The following is a 27,059-nucleotide window of genomic DNA, read 5'->3' on the forward strand; positions in this document are numbered from 1 at the left end:
TTCATGTCTGTGATTGCGTGACCAGAGAGATTGAAGTGTTCTCCAACTGGTTTATGAATGTTATAATTCTTGACATCTGATTTGTGTCCATTTATTCTTTTACGTAGAGACTGTCCAGTTTGACCAATGTACATGGCAGAGGGGCATTGCTGGCACATGATGGCATATATCACATTGGTGGATGTGCAGGTGAACGAGCCTCTGATAGTGTGGCTGATGTTATTAGGCCCTGTGATGGTGTCCCCTGAATAGATATGTGGGCACAATTGGCAACGGGCTTTGTTGCAAGGATAAGTTCCTGGGTTAGTGGTTCTGTTGTGTGGTATGTGGTTGTTGGTGAGTATTTGCTTCAGGTTGCGGGGCTGTCTGTAGGCAAGGACTGGCCTGTCTCCCAAGACTTGTGAGAGTGTTGGGTCATCCTTTAGGATAGGTTGTAGATCCTTAATGCGTTGGAGGGGTTTTAGTTGGGGGCTGAAGGTGACCGCTAGTGGCGTTCTGTTATTTTCTTTGTTAGGCCTGTCCTGTAGTAGGTAACTTCTGGGAACTTTTCTGGCTCTATCAATCTGTTTCTTTACTTCTGCAGGTGGGTATTGTAGTTGTAAGAAAGCTTGACAGAGATCTTGTAGGTGTTTGTCTCTGTCTGAGGGGTTGGAGCAAATGCGGTTGTATCGCAGAGCTTGGCTGTAGACGATGGATCGTGTGGTGTGGTCAGGGTGAAAGCTGGAGGCATGCAGGTAGGAATAGCGGTCAGTAGGTTTCCGGTATAGGGTGGTGTTTATGTGGCCATTGTTTATTAGCACTGTAGTGTCCAGGAAGTGGATCTCTTGTGTGGACTGGACCAGGCTGAGGTTGGTGGTGGGATGGAAATTGTTGAAATCATGGTGGAATTCCTCAAGGGCTTCTTTTCCATGGGTCCAGATGATGAAGATGTCATCAATATAGCGCAAGTAGAGTAGGGGCTTTAGGGGACGAGAGCTGAGGAAGCGTTGTTCTAAATCAGCCATAAAAATGTTGGCATACTGTGGGGCCATGCGGGTACCCATAGCAGTGCCGCTGATCTGAAGGTATACATTGTCCCCAAATGTGAAATAGTTATGGGTAAGGACAAAGTCACAAAGTTCAGCCACCAGGTTAGCCGTGACATTATCGGGGATAGTGTTCTTGACGGCTTGTAGTCCATCTTTGTGTGGAATGTTGGTGTAGAGGGCTTCTACATCCATAGTAGCCAGGATGGTGTTATCAGGAAGATCACCGATGGATTGAAGTTTCCTCAAGAAGTCAGTGGTGTCTCGAAGGTAGCTGGGAGTGCTGGTAGCGTAGGGCCTGAGGAGGGAGTCTACATAGCCAGACAATCCTGCTGTCAGGGTGCCAATGCCTGAGATGATGGGGCGCCCAGGATTTCCAGGTTTATGGATCTTGGGTAGTAGATAGAATATCCCAGGTCGGGGTTCCAGGGGTGTGTCTGTGCGGATTTGATCTTGTGCTTTTTCAGGAAGTTTCTTGAGCAAATGCTGTAGTTGCTTTTGGTAACTCTCAGTGGGATCATAGGGTAATGGCTTGTAGAAACTCGTGTTGGAGAGCTGCCGAGCAGCCTCTTGGGAGGAGGTATTGTTTCATATTCTCTGTGTGTATATAAAGTCTGCTGCAGTTTCCACGGTAAACATCTGATGAAGTGAGCTGTAGCTCACGAAAGCTCATGCTCAAATAAATTGGTTAGTCTCTAAGGTGCCACAAGTACTCCTTTTCTTTTTGCGAATACAGACTAACACGGCTGTTCCTCTGAAAACTGAAGAGAGAACCTCAGTGTTTCCTTCACAAGCAGGAATTCATCAGGTTGGCTTTTGAGGCCCCTGAGATCTGCTTTCTGTTATGTCCTTATCAGGTGAATCCCACACGACTGTATTGGCTTAGGTGAATCATCAAGCTCAAGCCCAGAGCATTCCTTCCAGACAAAATTCAATGTTCTCTTCCACGCAGGTGGAGAAAAATTTAATTACCCTCAGTGCCCTGCACATGCAGGCATCTGAATGTCAGTCTGGATGAGCAAGAAAATGGTCTGTCCACTAGTTGGTCTTCAAAAAAGTAGTCGTGGTCAGCCCCGCTCATTAGACCTCTTTTCCTTGAGCTACAACTTTCCGAGATACTGTAACATATATACTTGGACCTCAAGGCCTGTATACAGCATGTATTCTTTGTCATTAGTGGGGAATGGAGTTCACACCTTTTCCTCACCTCTTACTGATAACAGGGTCTGCAAAAAGTGAAAAGGATTGATGCCTGCTGATCAATGTTCCCTCTAATTTTTTTACATTCATGTGCAGAATGACTTTTGTGTGCACCAATATGGAGGTGATGTGTGGTGGGGGTGGGGCTGAGAGATTTGGAGTGTGGGTGGGGGCTCAGGGTTGGGATATAGATTTGGGCTGCAGCGGGGGGGTGAGGCTCTGGCTAGGGCTGTGGGCTCTGGGGTGGGGCTGGAGATGAGGGAGTTGAGGTGTGGGATGAGGGTGGTTCAGGGCTAGGGCAGAGGGTTAGGGGGTGGGGGTGAGGGTTCTGGCTAGGAATGCAGGCTCTGGAGTGGGGCCGGAGATGAGGAGTTTGGAGTGAAGGCTGTCCTGGGGCTGTGGCAGGGAGAGAGGACTCCCCCAACCCCCTCTCGCTGCAGCGGTCCGGGGCTGGGGGAGAGGCACCTCTCCCCGTTACGCGCCTGCGTGGCAGCTCAGCCGGGAGAGAAACACCTCTCCCTGCTGCGCAGCCGAGCAGCTTAGAGGGAACTTAGCTGCCAATTCATGTGGGTGTAGAGCATCTGAGACTGGTCTAGTTCATGGGTCTTTAGCTGTTCCAAAGGCTTCTCCTTTATCCTGACCAAATCTTCCTCAGTCTCATATCCTTGCTTATGAAACCTCCCTCAGTTCTAAGTTCTGGATTACCAGGTGTGTCCTCTTTTGTTACTGAGAGAAGGGTACTATCTTTTTTTTTTCTATGAAGTGAAGTCTCTCTTAGTTTCCATGGGATTGTAGCCTGGAGGTCCATTATTATCTCCATCTGGAGTTCTTCCAGAGTGAGTTTGAGCGTGTGTTCTCTGCTAGTATCCAGATGCCTTGTTGATATGAGCAAAAATGCTTGCTGCTATCAACAGGTATTGGAAACAGCTGCACCTGTTTCCCAGTGCTGGAATACTGTTCAGCTGCAAGTGTAGCCAGTGATAAATTGAGTTGAACACTGTTAGCTGTAGTTCCTGAAACAGAGTCAAACACAATTGCTGTTTAATAGCAAGTGTAACCAACACTCGGGATTGATTTCAGATGCACCCCTTGCTGACATCATTTGTCAGCCAAAGGAACTTCAGCTAGTGGAGACAAACCTCCTGCTCCATAAGAGAGTTCTGACTGGGGTTTCCTTCTCATAATCGGGTTCCTTAAAGTAGTCTCTTACCTTAGACCCCGTGTAAGTCTCACTGTTTGCTGGAGCCAAATCAAGTACAGAGTGTCTACTGCTCAGACACATTTGAACCTACTTTCGTTATTACACTGTTTCCTGTGGCCTTTAACTTTGTTAGAGACTCTGTAGGAGCTCACAGCCCCATCTTGAAACCCTCATGCCTCATTTTCCATAAAGAGAAAAGTTCTCTAAATGTGCCCCAGTCGTCTTCCCATTGTAATCTCAGTCTTCCACCTTAACCAGGATATTTTGCTCCCCAACCTCCAGGTCCATTGGCATTCTGTGAACCCTCTGCCAAATACTCAAGGCCTATCTTTCCCAAACCATTCCTCAAATGCTGGTCCCTGTTCTAAAGGTCTTGCAAAATCAGAAAACATCCAGATCTTGCTCAGTCGGATTCTTTATCCAGTGCTAGTACTCGTTTGGTGGTCTTCCCTGCTCAGAGAAACTTTGAGCTTTTTATCTAAACCACGCACCATTCAGGCCATAAAAAAATCTTTAGTGGAGGAGTTCTTCCGGGCCACCACCTGAGCACAGTTACATTTTTGAGATGTTACCAGCTGTATTTGCATATATTGGCTGATGTAGCCTTCAGTTGGTGAGTTCTTGGGTTCTTCTATGACAACCCTAGGTCGTCTTCCTTCGTGAAGAGGTCCCAACAGCTGTTTGGTCTCCTTTCCTTCATTCTCCCAGTTTCTCCCCTCTTGCCACTTTGCTGTAACACATTTTAACTTCTCCATAGTTACTTTTCTTCCCTTGGTATGGAAGCTGCTAGTTAGTTGTTTGCCCATACTGGTGATAAGCCAATCACGGAAAAGCAAATTTCTTACTGGATTAATTGCTTACTATTGGGAGTAGTCATTACTGATTTCAGTGGGATTACTCACTATACTAAACTCTGTCTGGTAATTGTGTGTTGGATTATTTACTAGCGGTATTACCCTAGTGCCCAAAAGGTGTGGTTCTAGCCCCAAAGCTCTAATAATATAAAATAAAGGATCAGGCTCTTTTTATTTCTAAATTACACAATTCCTAGTTGATTGGATGTGAAATATAGTAGTCTTCAGATTATTATGCAAAAGTGTTACCATTATTAATGTTATATGAGGTTTTTAGTTAGAAAAAGAAATAAGATATTTTTCAAAGTAGGACAAATGCACTGTTTTAATTTTCAGACGTCTTCTTGAAAGTAGATCTTATCAGGGTCTGAAAATGGACTTGTATGATAGCATTATTGACAGTTGTGTCCTTTGTTAAATTGGGATGTTTCTGATTTCATTTCTTTTTAACTTTTACTTTGCTCTTAGGATGGACATGTAGAAGTAGCTCGTTTGCTTCTAGATAGTGGTGCTCAAGTCAATATGCCTGCGGATTCATTTGAATCTCCACTTACACTAGCTGCTTGTGGTGGACATGTGGAGCTAGCTGCACTACTGATAGAAAGGGGAGCAAATCTTGAGGAAGTTAATGATGAAGGTTATACTCCACTGATGGAAGCTGCACGTGAAGGGCATGAGGAGATGGTAGCACTGTTACTGGCACAGGGTAAGAAAACAATTTCATCTTATAAATTACTGTACTGTAAATTACATCTTTTTAGTAGTTTAAATTACATATTCTTTTATAGTCTTTTATTCTGAATGATTAAGTACTGACCCTGCTAGTTCGTGTGTGATGGCTCAGGATTTAGCACGTGGTTTTGACTTGACAGTTACTGTATAGGAATAACGTAGAACTATCCTACACTGATCTCTTGCTAAGGGCTATGGGGTAGGGGCAAAGCGGGAAGATGAGTGCCTATATGATTTGTCTGTCTGGCCAGACAGATTAACAGATAATTTGTTTCATAGGAGCAAATATAAATGCACAGACAGAAGAAACGCAAGAAACAGCTCTTACTCTGGCATGCTGTGGAGGATTTTCTGAAGTAGCTGATTTCCTTATTAAGGCAGGAGCTGATATAGAACTTGGTTGCTCTACACCTTTAATGGAAGCTGCTCAGGAGGGACACCTTGAATTGGTGAAATATTTATTGGCAGCAGGTATGTTGATATAAATGACAGGTTGACTTACAGGAGATTTAGCTTAAAAATGCTAATTAAATTAATTTTTTTTAATTTAAAAAAAAGTATAAATTAGGAAATAACTACAGTTACTGGCAATTAAAGTTGCAGCAGGGCACACTCCATCTTCCCAAAACCTTAAAAGAATGGAACAACCTAAGAGAAAAGACATTCTGCATTCTTTTCCAAATTTATATTGTCTAAATTGAACAGTATCAGCTATGCAGTCCAACAATCCATGAGGCTTTTGCTTCCATCCAGTAGATACCAAAAACTAAATATGTACTCAGTCTTCATTAAGCGTGCACTCTAACACACAACATTAACAGTGACTACTTCTGCTTTTGTACTCTGAGTGTTTTGGGGCAAATAAGTTATTCTGTAAAATATGGTTTTGTTCAGCCTGAAACTATTTGTGAATTTGTGGTATTTGCTGAATAGCTTTTGACCAAACTGACCAAATCAAAACATTTCAGTTTGACCAGTCTTAAAAAAAAACCCAAACACTTGTTTTTATTTTGAGCATTTTGACAAAAACAAATAAGTAAATTAAAAAAAAACAAAAGCCTACAAGGAGGAGGACATCTTATAACCTTTACCCCACTAGTTAGGGTACTCTCTTGGGATGCGGGAAACTGTGGTTCAGTTCTTCCCTCTGTCTGATGTGGAGAAAAGATTTGAACATGGGTCTCCCACACTGCAGGAAAGTGTGGTAGTAACTGGGTTTTGGGATAATGTGCATAGGTTAATAGACTCTAGGTCGAGGTAGGCAAACTTTGGGTATGGAAATTGTATGGTGGGCCATGAATGCTCACAAAATTGGGGGTTGGGGTGCATGAGGGCTCCAGGTTGGGGGTGTGGGCTCTGCAGTGGGGCCAGAAATGAGGTGTTCAGGGTGCGGGAGGGGGCTCTGGGGTGGGGCTGGAGACGAGGGGTTTGGGGTGCAAGAGGTAGCTCCAGGCTGGGACCGAGGGGTTCAGAGGGCGGGAGAGGGATCAGGGTTGGGGCAGGGGTTGGGGTGCAGGAGGGGGCAGGGGTGCAGGCTCCGGCCGGCACTTACCTCAAGCAGCTCCTGGAAGCAGTGACATGTCCCTCCTTTGGCTCCTACGCGGAGGTGCGGCCAGGTGGCTCTGTGTGCTGCCCCGTCCGCAGGCGCTGCACCTGCAGCTCCCGGAAGCAGCAGTTCCCAGCCAATGGAAGCTGCAGGGGATGGCGCTTGGGGCGGGGGCAGCATGCAGAGCTCCCTGGCTGCCCCAATGCATAGGAGCCAGAGGGGGGACATGCTGCTGCTTCTGGGAACCGCATGGAGCCATGGCACACACTGAATGGGGCAAGCCCCCAACCCCGCTCCCCAGCAGGAACTTGAGGGCTGGATTAAAACATGTGCAGGGCCGGATGCGGACCCTGGGCCTTAGTTTGCTCACCCCTACTCTAGGTTGTCGAACCAGACTTCAGAAAAGAAACAAAGCCTGAATTCAGACATGGATTTAGGAACTGAAATCTTCAGCACTGGGGGGGGGAAATGCTGCTGCCCATCAGTACTGCAGTGAGTGAGTTGAACGGTTTTGTTCACCACTTTAACTGCTGTCAAATGTGCCATAACCTTCTTTTGCCACAAATTCCTGACTCTACTTCTGTGTCTCAGGTCTCTTTCCCTGTTAGGCACAGTGCTGTTGGCAGTAAGTAGAACATGGCTTCAGTTGCCATGGAAGGAAGATCTGTTGCTTTTTTTTTAGGTTTTAACAGTTAGTGGGATCACTCAGATAAAATATTTGGGTGAGAGGACATCTACAGTAACCAGTAAAACGTATGTTGCTTTTATAGGAGCGAATGTCCATGCTACAACAGCAACAGGAGACACAGCTTTGACCTATGCTTGTGAAAATGGACATACTGATGTTGCAGACGTATTGCTTCAAGCTGGTGCTGATTTAGTAAGACTTTTCATGTGTATCTTGTGCATGAAAATATTTTAACTGTAAACTTAGCATTTACTTTTACCTTTCTTACAGAAAAAGAGTTAAGTGCTTAATATAAAGCAAGAAGAAAGCTTTGCAAGTGTTAACATATGTATACATTGGTGGTACTAGTCAAAAGGAGGATTGAAAGCCTGTAACATCTGTCCCAGTTTAAGAGGAATAGCACTAAATATTGATGCATCCATTAGTTAAATACTTAGTAAATTCTTGGATTTTGTAATAGTTCACTCTTGCCCTTGGCAGAATGCACCACGGGACTCAGTACTCTGCAAGGTATAGTTTGTCTGTTCTTTTAGTTCTACCAGTCTTATTCTTCATCCATGTCCCAGAATCCTGAGTTTCCAGTACTGGATTAGAAATTTTTGGGACGACTACTCTCTACATTTTAAACTTCACGGGCATTTAAATTGGGTTTTTTATTGATCTTTGGACACTTTCTATCATTTTGGTATTCTTTCTATAGCACAGCTTTCAAAATTTAGACTAAATGTGCAACAAATGCCTTCCCAAAGGCCAGAGTATATTGGAATTGTATACCACATCCTAGTATATGTCTGTTTGCCTTCTAGGCCACTTCCATGGTTTTCCCATGTTACTCCCAGGTTCTGTTTGTTGTGTTCTGCATAGTATATCCATTAAACAGTAAGTTAGGTTGCTGTTTTGGGTTTATTGATGATTGCTGATGCCAGTCAGCTGGAGGGCTTAAAATTGCTGCTTCAGTGTACCTGCCAGCTACAGGTATCTCACTATTCATTTTTTTTAAAATTGTGTTCAAAACGTAATTGTTTTGCTTTTAATAGTCCTTCTGAGGAGCACTAGAGCATTCTTGTGGATCCTCCACCCTTGAACCTTTTTCAGTCTACATCCTTCTAGGCTGGGGCTGTCTTTGGAGTCCAACACTACTTATTACTTTCCTTCCATTTCTTCAATAGGTTTAAGGTGTTAGCTTTCTCCCTATCCCGCTTCTATAGCTCTTTCACTAACTTACAAATAGCTCAGGGAATTGGAAGCCTGAACTTCACTCAGTTTCTGAACTTTATTTATAGTAACCTGTTGAAACTTTGAACTTGAATTTCTTAAATTGTCTCTCTCTACAACACAGCCACACTGATTGTGGGAGCTACTTACAATGATTTATTTGTAGAAAAACAGTATTAAAAGGTATGTAAAGAATATCATTACAATAACTCAAGTCTCCCAGTCTTCAGTGTCCTTATTAAGCTGCTTAAACAATCACTTAGATGCTTATTGAAGCCCACACTTGAAACAGCAGTTTTTAAATTAAATTTATTTAAAAAAGGTAAACTTAAAGTCGTGGCTGTGATGCTGCACTAGTGAATTACAAAAGCACTGTTCTTTTAGAAAGAAAATTTAGTTTTAGACCACCTCAGTTTTCATAGGCAGGCCCAGGCTTTTTCTCTCAGCAGCAGAGGGAGACTGCTCCCTCCTAACTCTCTTATGAGAATTGCGATGCCACTATGCTTGGTGTTCTGTATCCAGCAAAGGACATAACATATGCTTGTGAATAAACTCGCTCATCTTTAGTAGCTTATCCTAATGTATTGACATCAATTCAAACTCAATACAAAGGCTATCTACTTTAGTTACATATATCACCCCCTTACTGTAGTATCTGAGAGCATTGTGACCTTGTAATGTATGTATTTTCTCCAAACCCATGTGAGATAAGGAAGTAAAATATCTCCATTTTACAGATGGTGAACCAAGGTACAGGGAGACTAATTGATTGTTGGGTTTTTGTGGCCTTTTTCAGGGATTTTTTTTTGTGTGGTTGCTTTAGTTATGGATGAATAATATAGGGTTTATTGCTTCCTGTAGCTCTACCCTTAAACAATATTTTGTGCCAGCTAAAGGGGTCCAGAGTTTTTATTTACCCACCCAGTGCCCAACTCCTTAGTGGTGCAGGTGGCTGCAGAGAGGTCCAGGTTACAGCAACACAAGTCCACCGCAACTGACGAGCGCTAAAGCCTTGACTTCTAGAGGAGGAAAGTATTTTCATCAGTTAGTCTCCAGTTCAGTGTTGCTAACTACCAGGTATAGTTAGCAAATTATGACTTCTTAAATTACTCCAAATTCAGAGACAAACTTCCTTAGGAAGACGGGGCTCAGTTCCAAGCCCTCATCGATAAAGGCAATCTGGTGGCTAAGACATGACTTCATGTGGCAGTGGATGCGCTGACATTGCATCTAGAGGAATCCTCATGGCTATAGTCCATGAGGCGTGAATCATGGCTGTTGTCTTCAGGGTTCCCCAGAGAGGTCCACAATATCAACAATTTTGCCCTTTGAGTCTAATCTCTTCAGTGAGAAGACAGTCACTATACTCTTAAGGACTCTAGCACAACCCTCTGCTCCCTAGGTGTTTACACCCCAACCCCCAAAAGAAACACCACAAGCAGACCCAGAGGCCCAGACCTCCCCCCAGGTCATTCTATCACTACTGCCCTTACAAACCACCATGCAAGCGACAGAGCGTTCAAAGCCACAGGTTTTGGCTTCCTCCGCCTCTACAACCACTACCCAGCTCTCTCTCTGTCCAAGGATTTCTTTTAATGAGACGTTCAAGGACTGCATACAGCTATTGATGCCATGCCATATTTTCCCCCCGAAATATTTGGGGGCTGCCTTACCCATTCTGCACACAACTGGAGGGCAATAACAGACAAGTGGTTATTAGACATCATCCACTCCAGCTACATAGTTGTTTCTCACCTCCGCACCACAAACCCTTTTTCCTGGCCCCTTCTAAGGCTCTAATCTCACAAGGGGATCCTTCATCAAGAAGTGAACTCTTTCAGAAAAGGGCTGTAGAGCAGGTGCCACCCTAACACCAAGGGATAGGGTTCCCCTTCCCATACTTCATAGTTTAAAAAAAAAAAAGAGGGAGACCAATTCTTGATCTACACCAACTAAACATTTTTATTAGCAAATCAGAATTTTGCATCATAGTAATTCCATCCCTGGAGGAGAATGAGAGGTGTCCCTAGCCTCTGTTTGCCAGAAACTGGAAATAGATGACAGGACAGATCACTTGATTACCTGTTCTGTTCATTCCCTCTGAAGCACCCGGCATTGGCCACTGTTGGAAGACAGTCTAGACCTTTTGGTCTGACCCAGTATGGCCATTCTTAATACATGGTTTGTGGCCCTCGACTTGAAAGATGCCATTTTCATGTGGATACTCAGCATTCCCACAGAAGAGTTCTTAAATTTGTTGTAGGACAAGAGCACGTCCAATTCAGAGTACTTTGATTTAGGCTGGCGGTGTCACCCAGGGTCTTATTAGTCTTTTCTCTGGAGGCCTAGATAAGACACGGTGGCTACACCATCTTTCTGTATTTTGATGACCGGCTATTAATGGGGCAGATCAAGCCAAGAGGTCCAGTTGGCAACCCTATTATCTTACTCCACATTCTGGCAACAATGAGATTCTGTTTGAACAAAGAACACTTGGACTCCCACGAGGACTATAGATTTCATAGGATCAATCCTAGACTAATGATCTGGAAAAGCCTACCTCCCTACAGATAATTTTCCAGCTATGAACAGCCTGATAAACCAAGTCACCCTCAGACCTTGCACCTTCCCTGCTAGGCCACTTGGCTCCATGTACATACATAATGCTGTTCACCGGACCCCACATCCATTGTCTGCAGGCCTGGCTTCAGTTTGTTTACTCACTGGACAAGGACAATATGAATACATAGGTAATGATTCCACCACAAGCCAGAGCCTCTCTGGTATGGTGGATGAAACTGGATCCAAGTGCAAGTCCTCTTTCTTCCATCCACCTCCAACACAACCATAATCACAGATGCATAGGATGGGGAGCACATATGGACAATCACTGCACAAGGCACATGGTCCCCATGGGAGGCCAGAACATATATCAATCTCCTGGAGTTGAGGGCAGTTCCCGTAGCCTGAAACACATTCCTCACACACCTGCAGTTCTGTCAGACAACATGACAGTATATTTTTTTATATAAACTAAAAGGGTGGAGCGAGATCTCTTCATGTTTGTATGGAGACAGTGAATTTATGGAACTGGTTCATGAAGAACCACATCACACTCTCAGTGACATACCTACGAGGTGTGCAAAATACTCTGGCGAACTATCTCAGCAGGCATTTCTCCGTAGACCACAAATGGGAAATACATAATTCTGTCTTGACTGAAATCTTCACCCAGTGGGGAGCACCATCTTTGGACCTATTTGCCTGCCAAACAAGAAATTCAGTCTCTGCTGTTCGAGAACATCAGTAGGGCAAGACTCCAGGGATGATGGCCTTCTGTTATCCTGGATGAACTGTCTGAGGTACTCCCATCCCCTTCTACCTCAGGTTCTCCGCAGAATTCACAATGACAGGACCAGGGTTATTCTCGTTGCACCCGATTGGCCCAGACAGTTTTGATTTCCAAACCTTCTACAAATATCAGCCCATCCTTCCATCTATATTCAACCTTTTCCATATCTGTTCATTCAGGGCAAGTGCAGGACCAGACATCCCAGCCAAGACCCTCTTCATCTCACGGCCTGGTATTTGGATGGGCATCAGTTCTGGAACTTTTATGTTCGAAGGCCATCTGAATGATCCTTTTATCCCAGCAGAAAAATTTCCACTAGAAATGCTATTTAGCTAAATGGAGGCATTTCTCTACCTGGTCACAAAGAAATCAGTTATCACCAGAATCAGCAGATGTCCCTGTCATTTTAGATTATCTTCTGTGCCTCAAACTGTCAGGGCTTTCTGTTAGCTTGTTGAAACTCCATCCAGCAGCAGTCAGTGCCTTGCATCCTCTCATCCTGCCACACTTACTTACCTACCACAATTCAGTTCTTGAACGGCCTCATTAGAACCTTCCCACCAGTGATGAAACCTATGCCACAATGGGACCTCACTTTGTACTCCCAATTCTTACCAGACCATGTTTCGAACCAATGGCCACATGTTCCATGTCACGCTTCTCCATGAAGGTTTTAATTGCCATCACATCAGCCAGACAGGTGAGCTAACTAGGAGCACTCATGGCAGACCCAGCATACTCCGTATTTATTAGAAAAAAGGTCTCCCTTAATCTCCATCCAAAATTCATCTCCAAGATAATTCAGAGTTTCACACGAACCAACCTATTCATTCACTCAGTGTCAGACAGGTCCTGGCCTTTTATCTGCAGAGAACAAAGCCAATTAGGAAAACTCTGTCTTTTTGTCAGCGATAGTAGAGCTATTACGAGGGCAAGTGTTATCGGTCCAGAGAGACTAAGTGGAATCTCTGCATCACTCTTATTATTTGCCACATATTTCTCCCCAGACAGGGTGAAGGCCCAATTGACCAGAGCACAAGCAATCTCAATGGCATCTCTTGGAGAAGTTCCAATACCAGACATTTGTAAAGTGGCTATCTGGAGCTCTATCCACACCTTTATGGGGCATTACACCCTAATCCAGTCTTCCTCAGTATATGCAGCTGTCGGGACAGCAGTGTTATAGACTTCCATACCAATTGCATCTTGCACCCTGCTCTTACTTGAATACTGCTTACCAATCACCCATATGTGGAGCCCACATATAGACCAGCACCGAAGAAATGGAGGTTGCTTACCCATAACTTGAGGTTCTTTGAGATGCGTGGTTCTTATTTGTATTCCACTACCTGCCCTCCTTCCCCTCTGGTTTGGATCCTATTTGATTCATGGTAAGAAAACTGGAGAGGCATTGGTCCATACCGCCCTTTATGTCCTCATTTTGGAGCAAAAGGAGAGCAACAGCGCATGCACAGACCAGTGTAAGCTACTTGCTACAAATCTCTGGTCTCAGGCGCGTGGCCTGCATTTTAGAGCCCTGTATGGATACAAAATTTGTATCCACATCCAATCCGCAAACATGGTCGGAATTTGGGGAGAGCATGTGCTCTTATAGTAGGGATAAAGGAGAGAAGACCGAACTGGGGTGGGGGAAATCAAATCCATGTCTTAGATGTCTGTATACTAATGCAAGAAGTATGGTGAATAAGCAGGAAGAACTCAAAATGTTCGTAAATACAGCTACGACGTAGTTGGCATCACAGACTTGGAGGGATAATACACATGACTGGAATATTGGTATAGAAGAGTACAGCTTGCTCAGGAAGGACAGGCAGGGGAAAAAAGGGAGGTGTTGCCTTTGTATATTAAAAACGTATAGATTTGGGTTGAGGTTGAGATGGAAATAGGAGACAGACTTGTTGAAAGTATCTGGGTAAGGTTAAAAGGGGTTAAAAAAAAAAACAAAAAAAAACCAAGGGTGATGTCATGATAGGGGTCTACTGCAGACCACCTAACCAGGAAGAAGAGGTGGATGAGGCTTTCTTTGAACAACTAACAAAATCATCCAAAGCATAGGATTTGGTGGTGATGGGGGACTTCAACTACTCAGACATCGGTTGGGGAAAATAACACAGCAAGGCACAGATTATCCAACAAGTTCTTGCAAAGTATTAGAGACAATTTTTTTATTTCAGAAGGTGGAGAAAGGTACTAGGGGAGAGGCTGTTCTAGATTTGATTTTTGACAGATAGGGAGCAACTGGTTGAGAATTTGAAAGTGGAAGGCAACTTGGGTGAAAGTGATTATGAAATGGTAGAGTTCATGATTTTAAGGAATGGTAGGAGGGAGAACAGCAAAATAAAGACAGTGGATTTTAAGAAGGCAGACTTTAGCAAACTCAGGGAGTTGGTAGGTAAGATCCCATGGGAAGCAAGTCTAAAGGGAAAAACAATTGAAGACAGTAGGCAGTGTTTCAGAGACATTAAGGGCACAAGATCAAACTATCCCATTACATAGGAAAGATGGGAAGTCTGGCAAGAGATCACCCTGGCTTACCAAGAGATCTTCAGTGATCTAAAACTCAAAAAAGAGTCCTACAAAAAATGTAAACTAGGTCAAATTACAAAGGATGAATATCAACAAATAACAAGTTTGTAGGGACAAAATTAGAAAGGCCAAGGCACAAAACGAGATCAAATTAGCTAGAGAAAAAGGGTAACAAGAAAACATTCTACAAATACATTAGAAGCAAAAGGAAGACCAAAGACAGGGTAAGCCTGTTACTCAATATGTGGGCAGGGGGCGACAATAACAGAAAATGTGGAAATGGCAGAGGTGCTTAATGACTTCTTTGCTTCAGTTTTCACCAAGAAGGTTGGTGGTGATTTGACGTCTAACATAGTGAATGCCAGTGAAAATGAGGTAGGATGAGAGGCTAAAATAGGGAAGGAACAAGTTAAAAATTACTTAGATAAGTTAGAAATCTTCAAGTTGCCAGGGCCCAATAAAATGCATCAAGGAGCTGACTGAGGAGATATCTGAGCCATTAGCGATTATCTCTGAAAAATCATGGAAGGTGGGAGAGCTTCCAGAAGACTGGAAAAGGGCAAATATAGTGCCAATCTTTATAAATATAAAAAAAAGGACAACCAGGGAAATTACAGACCTGTCAACTTAATTCAGTACCAGGGAGGATAATGGAGCAAATAATTAAGCGATCAGTTTTCAAACATCTAGAAGATAATGTGATAAGTAACAGTCACCATGGATTTGTTAAGAAGAAATCCTGTCAAACCAACCTGATAGCTTTCTTTGACAGGCTAACAAGCCTTTGGATAGGGTGAAAATGTTAGACGTGGTATATCTTTACCTTAGTAAACCTTTTGATGCTCTCTCACATAACCTTCTCATAAACAAACAAGGGAAATGCAATGTAGGTGGAGCTACTATAAGGTGGGTGCAAAACTGGTTGGAAAACCATTCCCAGAGAGTAGTTATCAGTGGTTCACAGTCATGCTGGAAGGGTATAACGAGCGGGGTCCTGCAGGGATCAGTCTGGGTCCAGTTCTGTTCAATATCTTCATTAATGATTTAGCTAATGGCCTAGAAAGTACATTTATAAAGTTTGAGGATGATACCAAGCTGAAGGGATTGCAAGTGCTTTGGCGGATAGGATTAAAATTCAAAATGATTTGGACAAACTGGAGAAATGGTCTGAAGTAAATAGAATTAAATTAAATAAGGACAAATGCAAAGTACTCCACTTAGGAAGGAACAATCAGTTGCACACATGCAAAATGGGAAGTGACTGCCTAGGAAGAAGTACGGCAGAAAGGGATCTGGGGGTCATAGTGGACCGACCACAAGCTAAATATGAGTCAAGAGTGTAACTGTTTGGGGGGAAAAAGCGAATCTGATTTTGGGATGTATTAGCAGGAGAGTTGTAAGCAAGACACAAGAAGTAATTCTTCTGCTCTGCTCTGCACTGATTAGGTCTCAACTGGAGTATTGTGTCCAGTTCTTGGTGCCACATCTCAGGAAAGATGTGGAGAAAGTCCAGAGAAGAGCAACAGAAATAATTAAAGGTCTAGAAAATATGACCTGTGAGGGAAAATTGAAAAATTGGGTTTGTTTATTCTGGAAAAGAGAAGACTGAGAGGGGACATAGCAGTTTTCAATTACATAAAAGGTTGCTACATGTAGGAGGGAGAAGAATGGTTCTTAACCTCTGAGGATAGGACAAAAAACAAAGGGCTTAAATTGCAGCAAGGGAGGTTTAGGCTAAACATTAGGAAAAACTTCCTAACTGTCAGAGTGGTTAAGCACTGGAGTAAATTCCATAGGGAAGTTGTAGAATCTCCATCAGAGATTTTTAAGCATAGGTTAAACAAACCCCTGTCAGGGATGGTCTAGAAGATAATACTTAGTCTTGCCATAAGTGTAGGGGACTGAACTAGATGACCTCTCGAGGTCCCTTCCAATCCTATGAATCTATGGTCCATAGATATCAAGCAGGTACCCACAGATTTGCAAGGCTCTAGATATAAAACTTGTATCCGCATCCATCTGTTATACGCAAACATGGTCCACAGATAGCTGCAGATTTGCAGGGCTCTACACATGCTCTACCCACGTGTGGAATAAAGATAAAGACTACACATCTCAAAGAACCTCCAGGTACAAGTAAGTAACCTCCATTTATCCTTAAGTTTTCCGTGTAGTTAACTCATTACCACTACTTTGAATGTAACTTTGAAGAGATTGGGGTGTAATTAGGGGAAAAAAATAATAAATTGGCTTATCATTCCAGTACATTCAGTTTTCTCTTACTAAAAAAGCTGACATTTTGCATCGTTTACAGTGAATCTGAAACTATCCAATGTTGAAGCTTCCTTATGCCCTCAGTAAAAAAGGTCACTACTTCATGGTGAGAGAGAGGAAAGATGACCCTAATAAAGATGGGGGCTGTTCACATTACTGAAGCCACAGATGTTTCACTAAAGTGATCGGACCACACACTTGCCAGTTTGTGATAAGCAAACACAATGTGACAAATGACCAAAATGTAGTACCTGTTATTTGCTGAGTGTTATGCCACCTGTAAAGATACTTTCTTGCTGAGGAGTCAATATTTTTTTAAAAGAAAATTTAATTCTTGTATTTTGTCACTTGCAACCAACCCATACGTATCATCAGCAGAGTTTGAGCTCTGGACTTTCAGGTCACTAGTTGAGACCTCTACCGCTTGAGCTCCAGTAGTAGCTCTTCTCTTTGTACCACCCACTGGAGAGGGGACAATACCCACTGGGTTTCACAGTTATTAGCTCAGAAGTAATAGAATGCTGGAAATAGACTCCTGGATTTTACTTCCACCTCTAGGAGAGGAGTGAGATCTAATGGTTAAAGTAGTGGTTATAGATGGCCTAGCTAAGCACTTAGATTGGGCAGATTTTATTCTGAGCAGCAGTGTGTCTGCATGCCCTCAAGATTCTTTTAATCTTCAAATATGTGACACAAGCCACCAAAATGTGACACATGAAAAATTCTATGGATGAGATTGGGTTCTGTGCCTGATGCTGCTAAAAGTGACCTTTGGCAACCTCTGTTATCTTATCTGTAAAATTACCTGTGTGATACTTGAGAAACAAGGTATGTGAGGTAATATTTTTTATTGGACCAACTTCTGTTGGTGAAAGACTAGCTTTCAAGCTTACACACAGCTCTTCAGATCTGGGAAAGGTAGTCAGTGTCAGCAAAATATAAGGTGGAACAGACTATTTAGGATAAGCAGTTAACCCGTTTTGGAAGAGACCATTCAAGGTAAAGCGGCCAGTTGAAACCTCTGCAGTCACAGGACAAAAAGAGGGGTTAGTGGGTTACAGATTGTTGTAATAAGCCACAAATCTGTCTTTTAAGTCCATGATTTTTAGTGTCTAGCAAGCTCCCAGGCTAGTGTTTTGAAGGTGTGCAGATTTCCTTTGAGGCTGAGGATTGAGAAGTCAGATATGGAGTGATCGTTTTGTGAAAAATATTCACCCACAGGTAATATGATGTAATTGTCTTCTGTAATTTTTCAGTGTGAATTCATGGTGATTGTCCTGTTTCACCCACATAATTATTGGGGAATTGAGGGTACATCTACACAGCAAGTAAACACCCGTGGCTGGCCCATGTCAGCTGACTTCAGCTTGCTGAGCTGTAAAATTGCTGTGTAGGCGACTAGGCTCTGGGACTCCACAAGCAGGGATGGCTCCAGAGCCTGGGCTCTAGGCCAAGCCCAAATGTCTGCACAGCAGTTTTTAGCCCCATGCGCCTGAGAGAGCTCACCCAGGCCAGCTGTGGCTTTGCCACGGGTCTTTTATTCCAGCATAGATATGTACCTTTAGTGCACTGGGTGAGGTACACCACATGTTGTGATAGATATGTGTAGGACCTATGGATCTTGAAACCTGTGTTGTGGCACAATATTGGTTGTCGTAGCAGGAGAGATAAGTCAGCAGATTTTGCTTCTGTTACAATAGGATTTGGTTCTGCTTTGAGTTGGTATGGCCTGATTTTTGGGGAGCTTGCTGCTGCTTCTGATGGAACTGGAGAAATTGGGGGCGGGGGTTGTTTCAAGCCACCTCTTCTGGCCTTCAGAGAGATGTGGTCCACATCGAATATGGGTTGTAATTGCTTAATGATACACCATATGGGTTCCAGTGTGGGGTGGTAGGTGACAACTAGGGGGCTGTGGTTGGAGGGCTTTTTCCATATTGAAGCAGGTGCTCTGAGGTATTTGAATGGCCTGTTCCATGCTGCAATCTACTCTGGTGGAATGTCTTTTTTTGTTGGAGGGTGTTTTAAGTGTGATAAGCTGTGTATCCTGGACTTGCTCCTTGGTGCATATTCTCTGGTATCAGAGTGCTTGACTGTAGATACTCAATTTCTTGGTGTGTTTGGGGTCGCTACTGGATCTGTGAAAGTAAGTGTGGTGATCTGTGGGTTTCCTGTAAATAGCTGTCTTTAAGGTTCCATTGTTGAAGCTGATCATGGTTTCCAGGAAGTTTGATGCTGATATAGGAGTGCTTTCAAGAGAACTGAATGAATGGATGGGTAGTGGTGGTTAGAGTTGTGGTGAAAATCTGTAAGGAAGTTTAGCTCACCTGTCCAGAAGATAAAAGCATCATTGATGTATTTCAGGTACAGCACTGGTTTTGTGGTGCATTTGTCCAGGAATTCTTCCTCAAGGTGGCCCATGAAGAAAGGCTGGCATGCTGGGGAGCCATTATGGTATCCATGGCTGTTCTCATTGTTTGTACAAGGTGTTGGTTGAATGTAAAATTGTTATAGGTGAGGATGAAATGGATGAGTTTGGCAATGTGTTTGAGATGGATATTGTCCATTGTCTTGTAGATATTCAAGCCAGGCAGCAGTGCCATCGCTGTAAGAGATGTTAGTATATAGGGTGGTGACATCCATGGTGGCAAGGATGGTGTTCTGAGGGACGTTGTTAATGTTATAGAGTTTCTGGAGGACGCTGGTTGTGTGCTGGAGGAAGCTGACTCTTTATGTGGTCAGTAGCTTGAGGATGGTTTCTATGAGTCCTGATATTGCTTCATTAAGAGCGCCATGGCTAGAGATGATGGGTCTCCTGGATTCCCTTGTTTTGTGTATTTTGGAAAGCATATAGAAAGTTTGTGGGGGACAACGTAGTTAAGAGTTGAGCAGGGAAGGATTTGATGATCGCCTTAGATTCCTGGGTTGTCTCTGAGTTCTTTATAGTAGGTGGTGTCAGAGTTGTCAGCTTTGTTAGCATAGTTATCACAGTTGAGGACAGTGATGGCATCCCCATTGTCTGCTGATTTAATTGCTGCCTGGTGGTTGGATTTCAGGGACCCTATAGCTGTCCTCTCGGCAGTGGTGGTGGGAGTGTATGGTGGATATGGTGATTAGGGATTTTAGTCAATCATTGTAATGATCAAGGATTTTCGTGGTTTTGTCTGTGGTGGGGTGTTGTCAGATTATTCTTTTTTCTTATGACTGTTGATGGGGAGGTGGTAGTTCTGGGTGATATTGTTGTGAAAGAATTCTTTGAGCTGAAATCAGTGAAAGAATTCTTGTTCTCTACATGTTAGTATGATATTAGCTTCTGTGATGGGGTAGAAGTTCAGTCCCTTGGAGAGTACAGGTAATTCGGCTCCGGTTACAGGTAGTCTTAATAAATTGATGTTGGGATGTCATGGGATGTCCATGTGATGGGTCCTGGTGCCGTGGTTTCTCCCAGAGGTGGTGTTCTGTGGTTTGCGAAGTTGTTGCAATTGGTTCCACTTTGCTTTTGTGTTAGATGGTTGTCATCAGATTTTTGTAATAGCTGTTTTTGGTTTCTTGCATGACCTACAGGTAGGTTTCCTGTTTTCGCCCCTCCTCCACCATCTGTGTGTGTGTGTGTGTGATGATTTTCTTGTTTGAGGTGATCTCTTATGGAGTATGAGAGTTGCAGGAGATGGTTCCTCAATTTTTTTGGAGCCCTTCTACAGAGCTGTTCAACATATTTGGAGTTGTATGTCGTGGTTAGAGGGTTATAGATGCTGAGTCCTCTGGAGATGTTTTCTTTCTTGCATTTGCTTGGGAAGTAGACATCACTGTTAAGTTTTTCTTTTTTCTTCATGTTGTAAAGTTTCCATTTCAAATGGCAGAACTGAATATCCTCCATTGTTGCTTGCAGTGTTATAGCCATGTTGGTCCCAGAATATTAGCAAGACAAGGTGAGTGAGATAATCTTTTATTGTACCAATTTCTGTTGGTCAGCGAGGCAAGCTTCTGAGTTTATGCAAAGCTGCTCCTTCAAGTCTGGGAAAGCTACTCAGTGTCACAGCTTGATTGTGTATTTCCTGAGAGGTGGGTGAGAGACCTGCTGGTTCAAAATTAAGGCCTAAAAATAGCAGAAATACAAACAGTAGTGAGTGGCAAATGAGATTTTTATCTCCTGGCTCCTAACTCAGTTTACCTTCCTCTAAGCTAAAAGTGCATTTTGTCTGAGATCTCTTCTCCTAAACTCAGAGCTTGATTTAGCTGAAATGCAGTACACTTGAGAGCCAGCCTCTTGACTCATAGAATATTAGGGTTGGAAGAGACCTCAGGAGGTCATCTAGTCCAATCCCCTGCTCAAAGCAGGACCAACACCAACCTGATTCTCATTTCCAATGGGACTGAAGTCATAGGTTGCCCTCAGAGAAGATGCTGGCCAATATTCTTTATGATTTAGTAAGGAGAGTTAGGGAGCAGCAGCCAAGATTTCTGGGGAGGAGAAGATACAAGCTGCATTGCTGTGGTCTCTGTAGCCTGTGTAGTTCTGCGCCTTCAGTAGAGACTACACTGTTCTGACGAGCTGCAGCTGGCCCTGGGGAACCAGGTGCAGCACTAGGGAGGATCCCCAGGAACGTGGACACTTTTGTGCTGGATTTCAGGAGGATAAAAAGAGACCTGCAAGGGTCCCCCACATATACAGTAGCATAACATCCATCCATCCTTTTCATCTCAAACACCCACGCTTCCTCCAAACCATGGTACTTTAATTTAAAAACTGAATCTAAAAACTTTTTAAAAAAATAGGAAATTCTATAAACACCATGTTTAAAAGGGAGTAGAGTTGGTTAACTGATAGCCACTCAACTCAAACCCTAAAGGGTAAGGAAATACCAAGGTAAGGGACACCTCTTAATCATACCCTAGTGCTTACACAAGTTTTCACTGATAGATTCTGCACCTTCACCGGGAAATTCTTTTTGCTTCGAATTGATGAGAGAACATACTACACATTAATTTCCCTCTCGCCATAAAGCAAATCCTTAATATAAATCTTGTTTTCCTTAGATACATCACACTGCACACTTAACCTTTGTATATATGTCAACCTGAATTCTTGCTAACATTGTGTAGGTTGTAAGTAAGGCTTTGCGTTATACTGTGAGGGAGATTAATATGTTGCTCTCAGTGGGAGGGACTGAAAAGTAATCGTGTTTTCTTGGTGCTGGTTCTAGACTATCTGGGGAAGATGATAGAAGATCCAAGTTTATTAGTAAGAATGTTCATGTTGTCTCTCTTTAACAAAAGAACTACAAGAGTGTGCCCAAAACACTGAAACTGAATAATTGCGGTCATATTTTTGGTTGTGCTAGGTCAGTCTGTCCTTATTCAAATGGTGCAGAATATGTGGTGAAATCCCCCTCTTCCTCACTGGGTGTGACCAAGAAAACATCTGGTATTTTGCACCAGTGGATATCGTGTATAACTTCCACTATCCACATGAGTCTGGTGGCTTAGGTTGAGGTTATGATGATGAAGAATTGCATTACTTGGTTTAAAGACTAGTTTTGTCCTCCTCAGGCTAATTCAGCTGGTGATGCTGACCAACTGAAATTGTAATCACCAGGTCTTCATGGCCAAGTATTAATTTTATTTGTAGAATAAGATCCGTGAGTTCTTCTTTTTCCTTCCGCAGGACAAGCAGGAGGACTTAAAGAAGACTATTTTGGAGGGCATAGAGACGGCCAAGCATCAGGTGAGGTTGGCCTTTGATGCTTGTAAGCTAAAATCTCAAAAATAGATGCTCACGGCAAGCATGGCTTACGGCATCTAGATTTCATCACAGGTGCAAAGACTTGCTATGTAGCATATTGAATCTCCATCATTGCTCTACTTTTTTGGTTTCTTTCTCTGAAGTCCTTTGGATTGATTTCTAATCCCTTTCTTAATTACTGCCCTATTCCCGCCCTGTATAGGAAAGGGTCATCTTATTAAACCAGCTTTTCACAAATAATGGCCGAAATAAATTCTTTACAAATAATAGGATCACCATATCTCTATAGGGTCTCATAGTCTTCAGTTCTCTTAACCAGAAATCCATTTGGGTTTTAATCTGTTTGTATCCACCTCATGAAATTTGTCTATAAAGGACATGTTACTGACTTTTTTTATAACTTTGAGTTTTGTGATCAGAGTTTAGTCTGGAGAATACTATAAAAAGGGGAATAAAATTTAATAAAAAACTCACTCCAAATTTTCAGCGGGGTGTGGGAAGGGAAAGAAAATATTCAAAATAGCTTTACTTAGAAATTCTTCATAACAGTGCAGTGAAATATTTGCACTCAGAGTACTTGAGTTTTTAGCATTTTCACGGGAATTAGAACTGTCATAAATCAAAGGGTCTTGTTACAAAAGAATTCAAGAGAAATCTGGTTACATTCCTTATCAGACCCAGAATAAAATCCAAATCTTTTAACAAACATGTTATGTCTAATGATGGATAGTATATCTCTTTGAAGTTTGAACACAGCAGTCCATTTGAGCTCTTGAGAGAATATTTGTTTCATATTTATCCAGGAATAATTAAATTGTAGAGTGTTCAAGTAAGAGCCAAGAGAAAGTCTATCACTATAAGACAATGGTCTGTTTAGCTTAATAAAGAGAAGGTGAAAGGGTGACTTAATTAGTCTAGAAGTACCTATGTGGGGAACAAAAATTTGATAATGACCTTTTCAGTCTAGCAAAGATAGAATAAGATCCAATGGCTGGAAGTTAAATCAGTGTGCAAATTTTTAAGTGAGGGTGACTTACCAGGGAATTTTTTGAATTAAGATTAGATGTTTTTCTAAAATAAATGTTCTAGTTCAAAAAAGGAATTAATTCAAGGAAGTCACCGCCTTTATTACATGGGAGATCAGACTAGTTTATCACATTGGTCCCTGCTGGTGGTCTAATCTGTTATAACATAGCTAAAGTCTAAATGTGGATGTGTTTCGTTATTTTAATGATTGGCTAGTCAAGGATATCTTTTTTCAGAAGGCTAACAAAATTATTTTACCAAATTATTGAAATCACAAAGTCTTGATTTGGAATTTATATTGGCCCTGTTAGACACTTGATATAAAACCTCACTTCATCCTCAATTTCTTAGGCTCTTATGAGAATCAAGGATAAGGGTGATATCAGCAACAATAATGCTTATTGTTTCCAAGTCCTTGGAGTTTACTGCTAATACACCACAGTTTTTCAACCTATATCTAGATAACTCTGAAGTATCTGGTGTAGACAAGGTTTTACTGGCCAGTAGATCACTTCCTGTAGAGTTCACACAAAATGCTGTGTTGGCTTTTTTAAAGTATGAAATGACAGCTCAGTCACCAGTGAAGTGGTTTGGTAATACTTCACATCCCAGCCCATAGTGGAGCAATGTGCTGAAATAATAATCAAAAAACCCCACATCCCTATTCTCTTCTAAATTGATTCTTAAGACCTTACATTTTTCAGAGACTGTCTGTTTGTGGCAGTAGCTTTACTTGTAGAAGCTGTGTGTTTCGGCTGCTCATTACTGATCCTTTCTACAACAGATTATAAAGAAATGAGGTGATTTTTGAATGTGCACCCAAAATTCCTTCCAGAGATGCTATCCGGCTTCTATCTTGGTTAATATTTTTACCTACCTTCATGTCTATCCCCATGGCTTCTTGCTCCAAAAATATTAAAATGAATTATATAAGATGGATTTTTTGACTAATTCAGTTGTATAACTGCTCCTGACAAAAGTAGGTTGAGAATCTACAGAAAAATAACTCATAATTTCTCTTTATTTTTGTCTGGTCATGCTAAAGCCTGCTCTGTTAATAGACATTGGTAATGAAAGCCAGTGTTGAGGTTTGAAATCTATAAATCTAGCTACAGGGGTCTCACTGTAGATTTACCAAGCATCAGTGTGTGCTGACTGTTAAAGTTTGGCCCACTCTAGGTGCTGCATTGGCAATTCTGCAACACTTTTCTGAGAAGATTCTCTTAAGGAGTGTCATCTTTGGCATTACTTTGTCTAGTATTCATCACTGGGACACCTCAAGATGGAAAAGCTAAAGTAAATGCTGTGTGTTATAATCAATTTCAGGAGGGCTTTTTTACATCCTTTGAGCTAGTTTTGTGGAATAAAACTAATGTAGGTCTGTTATTTCTAGCATATGTGAGAACCCTAGCCGCCTCATGCTCTGTATCTTGTCATGCTATTTTGTTCTGTTTGAATTCTTGTTACTTTTCTCATTTTAAAAAATACCTGTTTTGCCTTTCCAGTAGGATATTTATGTGATTTTACCCATTTGTTTTACTTCATTGTATGTTGCTTAAGGTTCAAATAAGACACTTCTGATTGCATCCCTCTTTCTCTTTACTTACCAAAGTATGGATTTGTCCAGTGGGAGTAATGACTTATTGGAGCTGTTATCTGATAGTTATTTGTAGCCTATACAAATTCACCTCCCTTTGAAGTTAGGATTCATTCTTGAGGCAGTTACTTTGGGCTTCAATATTTGAAGCCTTGTATCAAAATAAACAGGCTATTGTTATTGAAACTGTTATAGTTTATGTAAGCTCCCTGATAGCCCATGTCTTACTCCAAATAGAATGCAGCATTGTAGCCATGTCGGTGTCAAGATATTAGTGAATCATTGTGCATGAGGTAATATCTTTTATTGGACCAACTTCTGTTGGTGAGAGACAAGCTTCCAAGTAGACAGAGCTCTTCCATTTCTGGATGGGTGTCTATCACAAACCACAGCAATCAGACACACACATTTGGCAATCTCAGAAGTAAGACTAGGGACTGAAAGGGCATAGAATGTAGATTGCCTTCTTTCCTCTGGAGGTGACCATTCTCTGTTCTGTCTTGACCCATATGTTGGGGACCACATGGGCAATGCTTCTGCTGCTGCTATACCTTTGCTATGGCTAAATAGAAGACTGCAGTCTCTACAGATGGCTGGCATCTTATAACTTCATTAAGTTAAAAAATAAAATAGTGCTTGCAGTGTTGGGTTTTCTGATAGAAAAGATGTTCAAGTGGAGTCAAATGGGAAGAGTGACCGAAATGAGTAAGGAGAGTCTATTGAAGAAATACAATAGATAAAACGAGTAGTTTGGCCAGATGGAAGGTATCTGTTTGTTCAGTGCTACAAGTATTTGAAGTTTGTAAACACCAAGGAGGATCAGGATTTCATTGCTTGAGGAAGTGGGGATTAATCAAACCGTTGTATATGTAGAATAATTGCATGAAATTTAAGTAAAGGAAAACTTAGAATGGACATCAAGAAGTTTCCCCAGCAGTGAGATCTGTAAGCCCTTGTCTACACTAAGACTTTAGGTCGAATTTAGCAGCGTTAAATCGATGTAAACCTGCACCCGTCCACACAATGAAGCCCTTGTTTTCGACTTAAAGGGCTCTTAAAGTCGATTTCCTTACTCCACCCCTGACAAGTGGATTAGCGCTTAAATCGGCCTTGCCGGGTCGAATTTGGGGTACTGTGGACACAATTCGATGGTATTGGCCTCCGGGAGCTATCCCAGAGTGCTCCATTTTGACCGCTCTGGACAGCGCTCTCAACTCAGATGCACTGGCCAAGTAGACAGGAAAAGAAACGCGAACTTCTGAATCTTATTTCCGGAGACTGCAGGAACTGTGAGATAGCTACCCACAGTGCAACACTCCAGAAGTCGATGCTTGCCTGGGTACTGTGGAAGCACTCCACCAAGTTAATGCACTTAGAGCATTTTCTGTGGGGACACACACACTCCAATATATAAAAATGATTTCTAAAAAACTGACTTCTACAAATTTGACCTAATTTCGTAGTGTAGACATACCCTTAGACTCCCAAGCAAAGTACTAATAGTCCTATTGCTAGCCATCTAAAACTAAACAAAACACTTGAATATACTACAGGACACAAACTTGCACTGTCTTGAAGTTAACTGGGTTTTTCTAACTCAACTTATTTATTTCTCAGTTCTTTGATTCTCGTAGTATGGGAATTTTGAAACCTTGCATCAGGAATTGAGTTTGGACAACCGTTTCTGCTCATATATTCAAGTTTTGTGTATTTTAATACGTAGTGCACTGCATCCCAAAGTGCATTTTAAAATCTCTTCACACAGTACAAATCAAATGAGTTCTGTATGTAGAATGGAGGGGCAGCAGCTAATTGCATAACAGTTGCAGGAGGGAAAAATTGAGGCAAGGGCAAACCCTAAATCTTAAAGAATATAATATTGGTCCTTGCATATTCATGCAGAGCACGTATTACCTTGATTGTTAAGGTCTCATGGAAAACAGCCTTCCACAATAAACTCTGTGGAACTCAGTGTCTCTGTCTGAATAATAAAGGACTGAGTAAATCTGTTTATAAATTGACTCTGGTAGTTGGAGGGAGTTCAGGTGTTTTCTGACTTGAG

At 42.2% G+C, this 27,059-nt stretch overlaps 1 protein-coding gene across 13 annotated transcripts in view; it reads left to right on the forward strand.

Annotated features, from left to right (window-relative positions):
* Nucleotides 1–27,059, forward strand: part of ANKHD1 (ankyrin repeat and KH domain containing 1) — a 213,748-nt gene that overhangs the window by 118,090 nt on the left and 68,599 nt on the right. For 8 of the 13 annotated variants that reach the window (XM_048862541.2, XM_048862545.2, XM_048862543.2 and 5 more), the window contains exons 8-11: nt 4,749–4,986; nt 5,292–5,483; nt 7,329–7,438; nt 22,297–22,356. In XM_048862541.2, the coding sequence (XP_048718498.1) occupies nt 4,749–4,986; nt 5,292–5,483; nt 7,329–7,438; nt 22,297–22,356 (600 nt within the window). The remainder of the gene's footprint in view (nt 1–4,748; nt 4,987–5,291; nt 5,484–7,328; nt 7,439–22,296; nt 22,357–27,059) is intronic. The other 5 variants (XM_048862544.2, XM_048862553.2, XM_048862554.2 and 2 more) reach the window with 1 other exon arrangement.

The sequence above is a fragment of the Caretta caretta genome, chromosome 8, assembly GCF_965140235.1.
Source record: "Caretta caretta isolate rCarCar2 chromosome 8, rCarCar1.hap1, whole genome shotgun sequence".
NCBI lineage: Eukaryota > Metazoa > Chordata > Testudines > Cheloniidae > Caretta > Caretta caretta.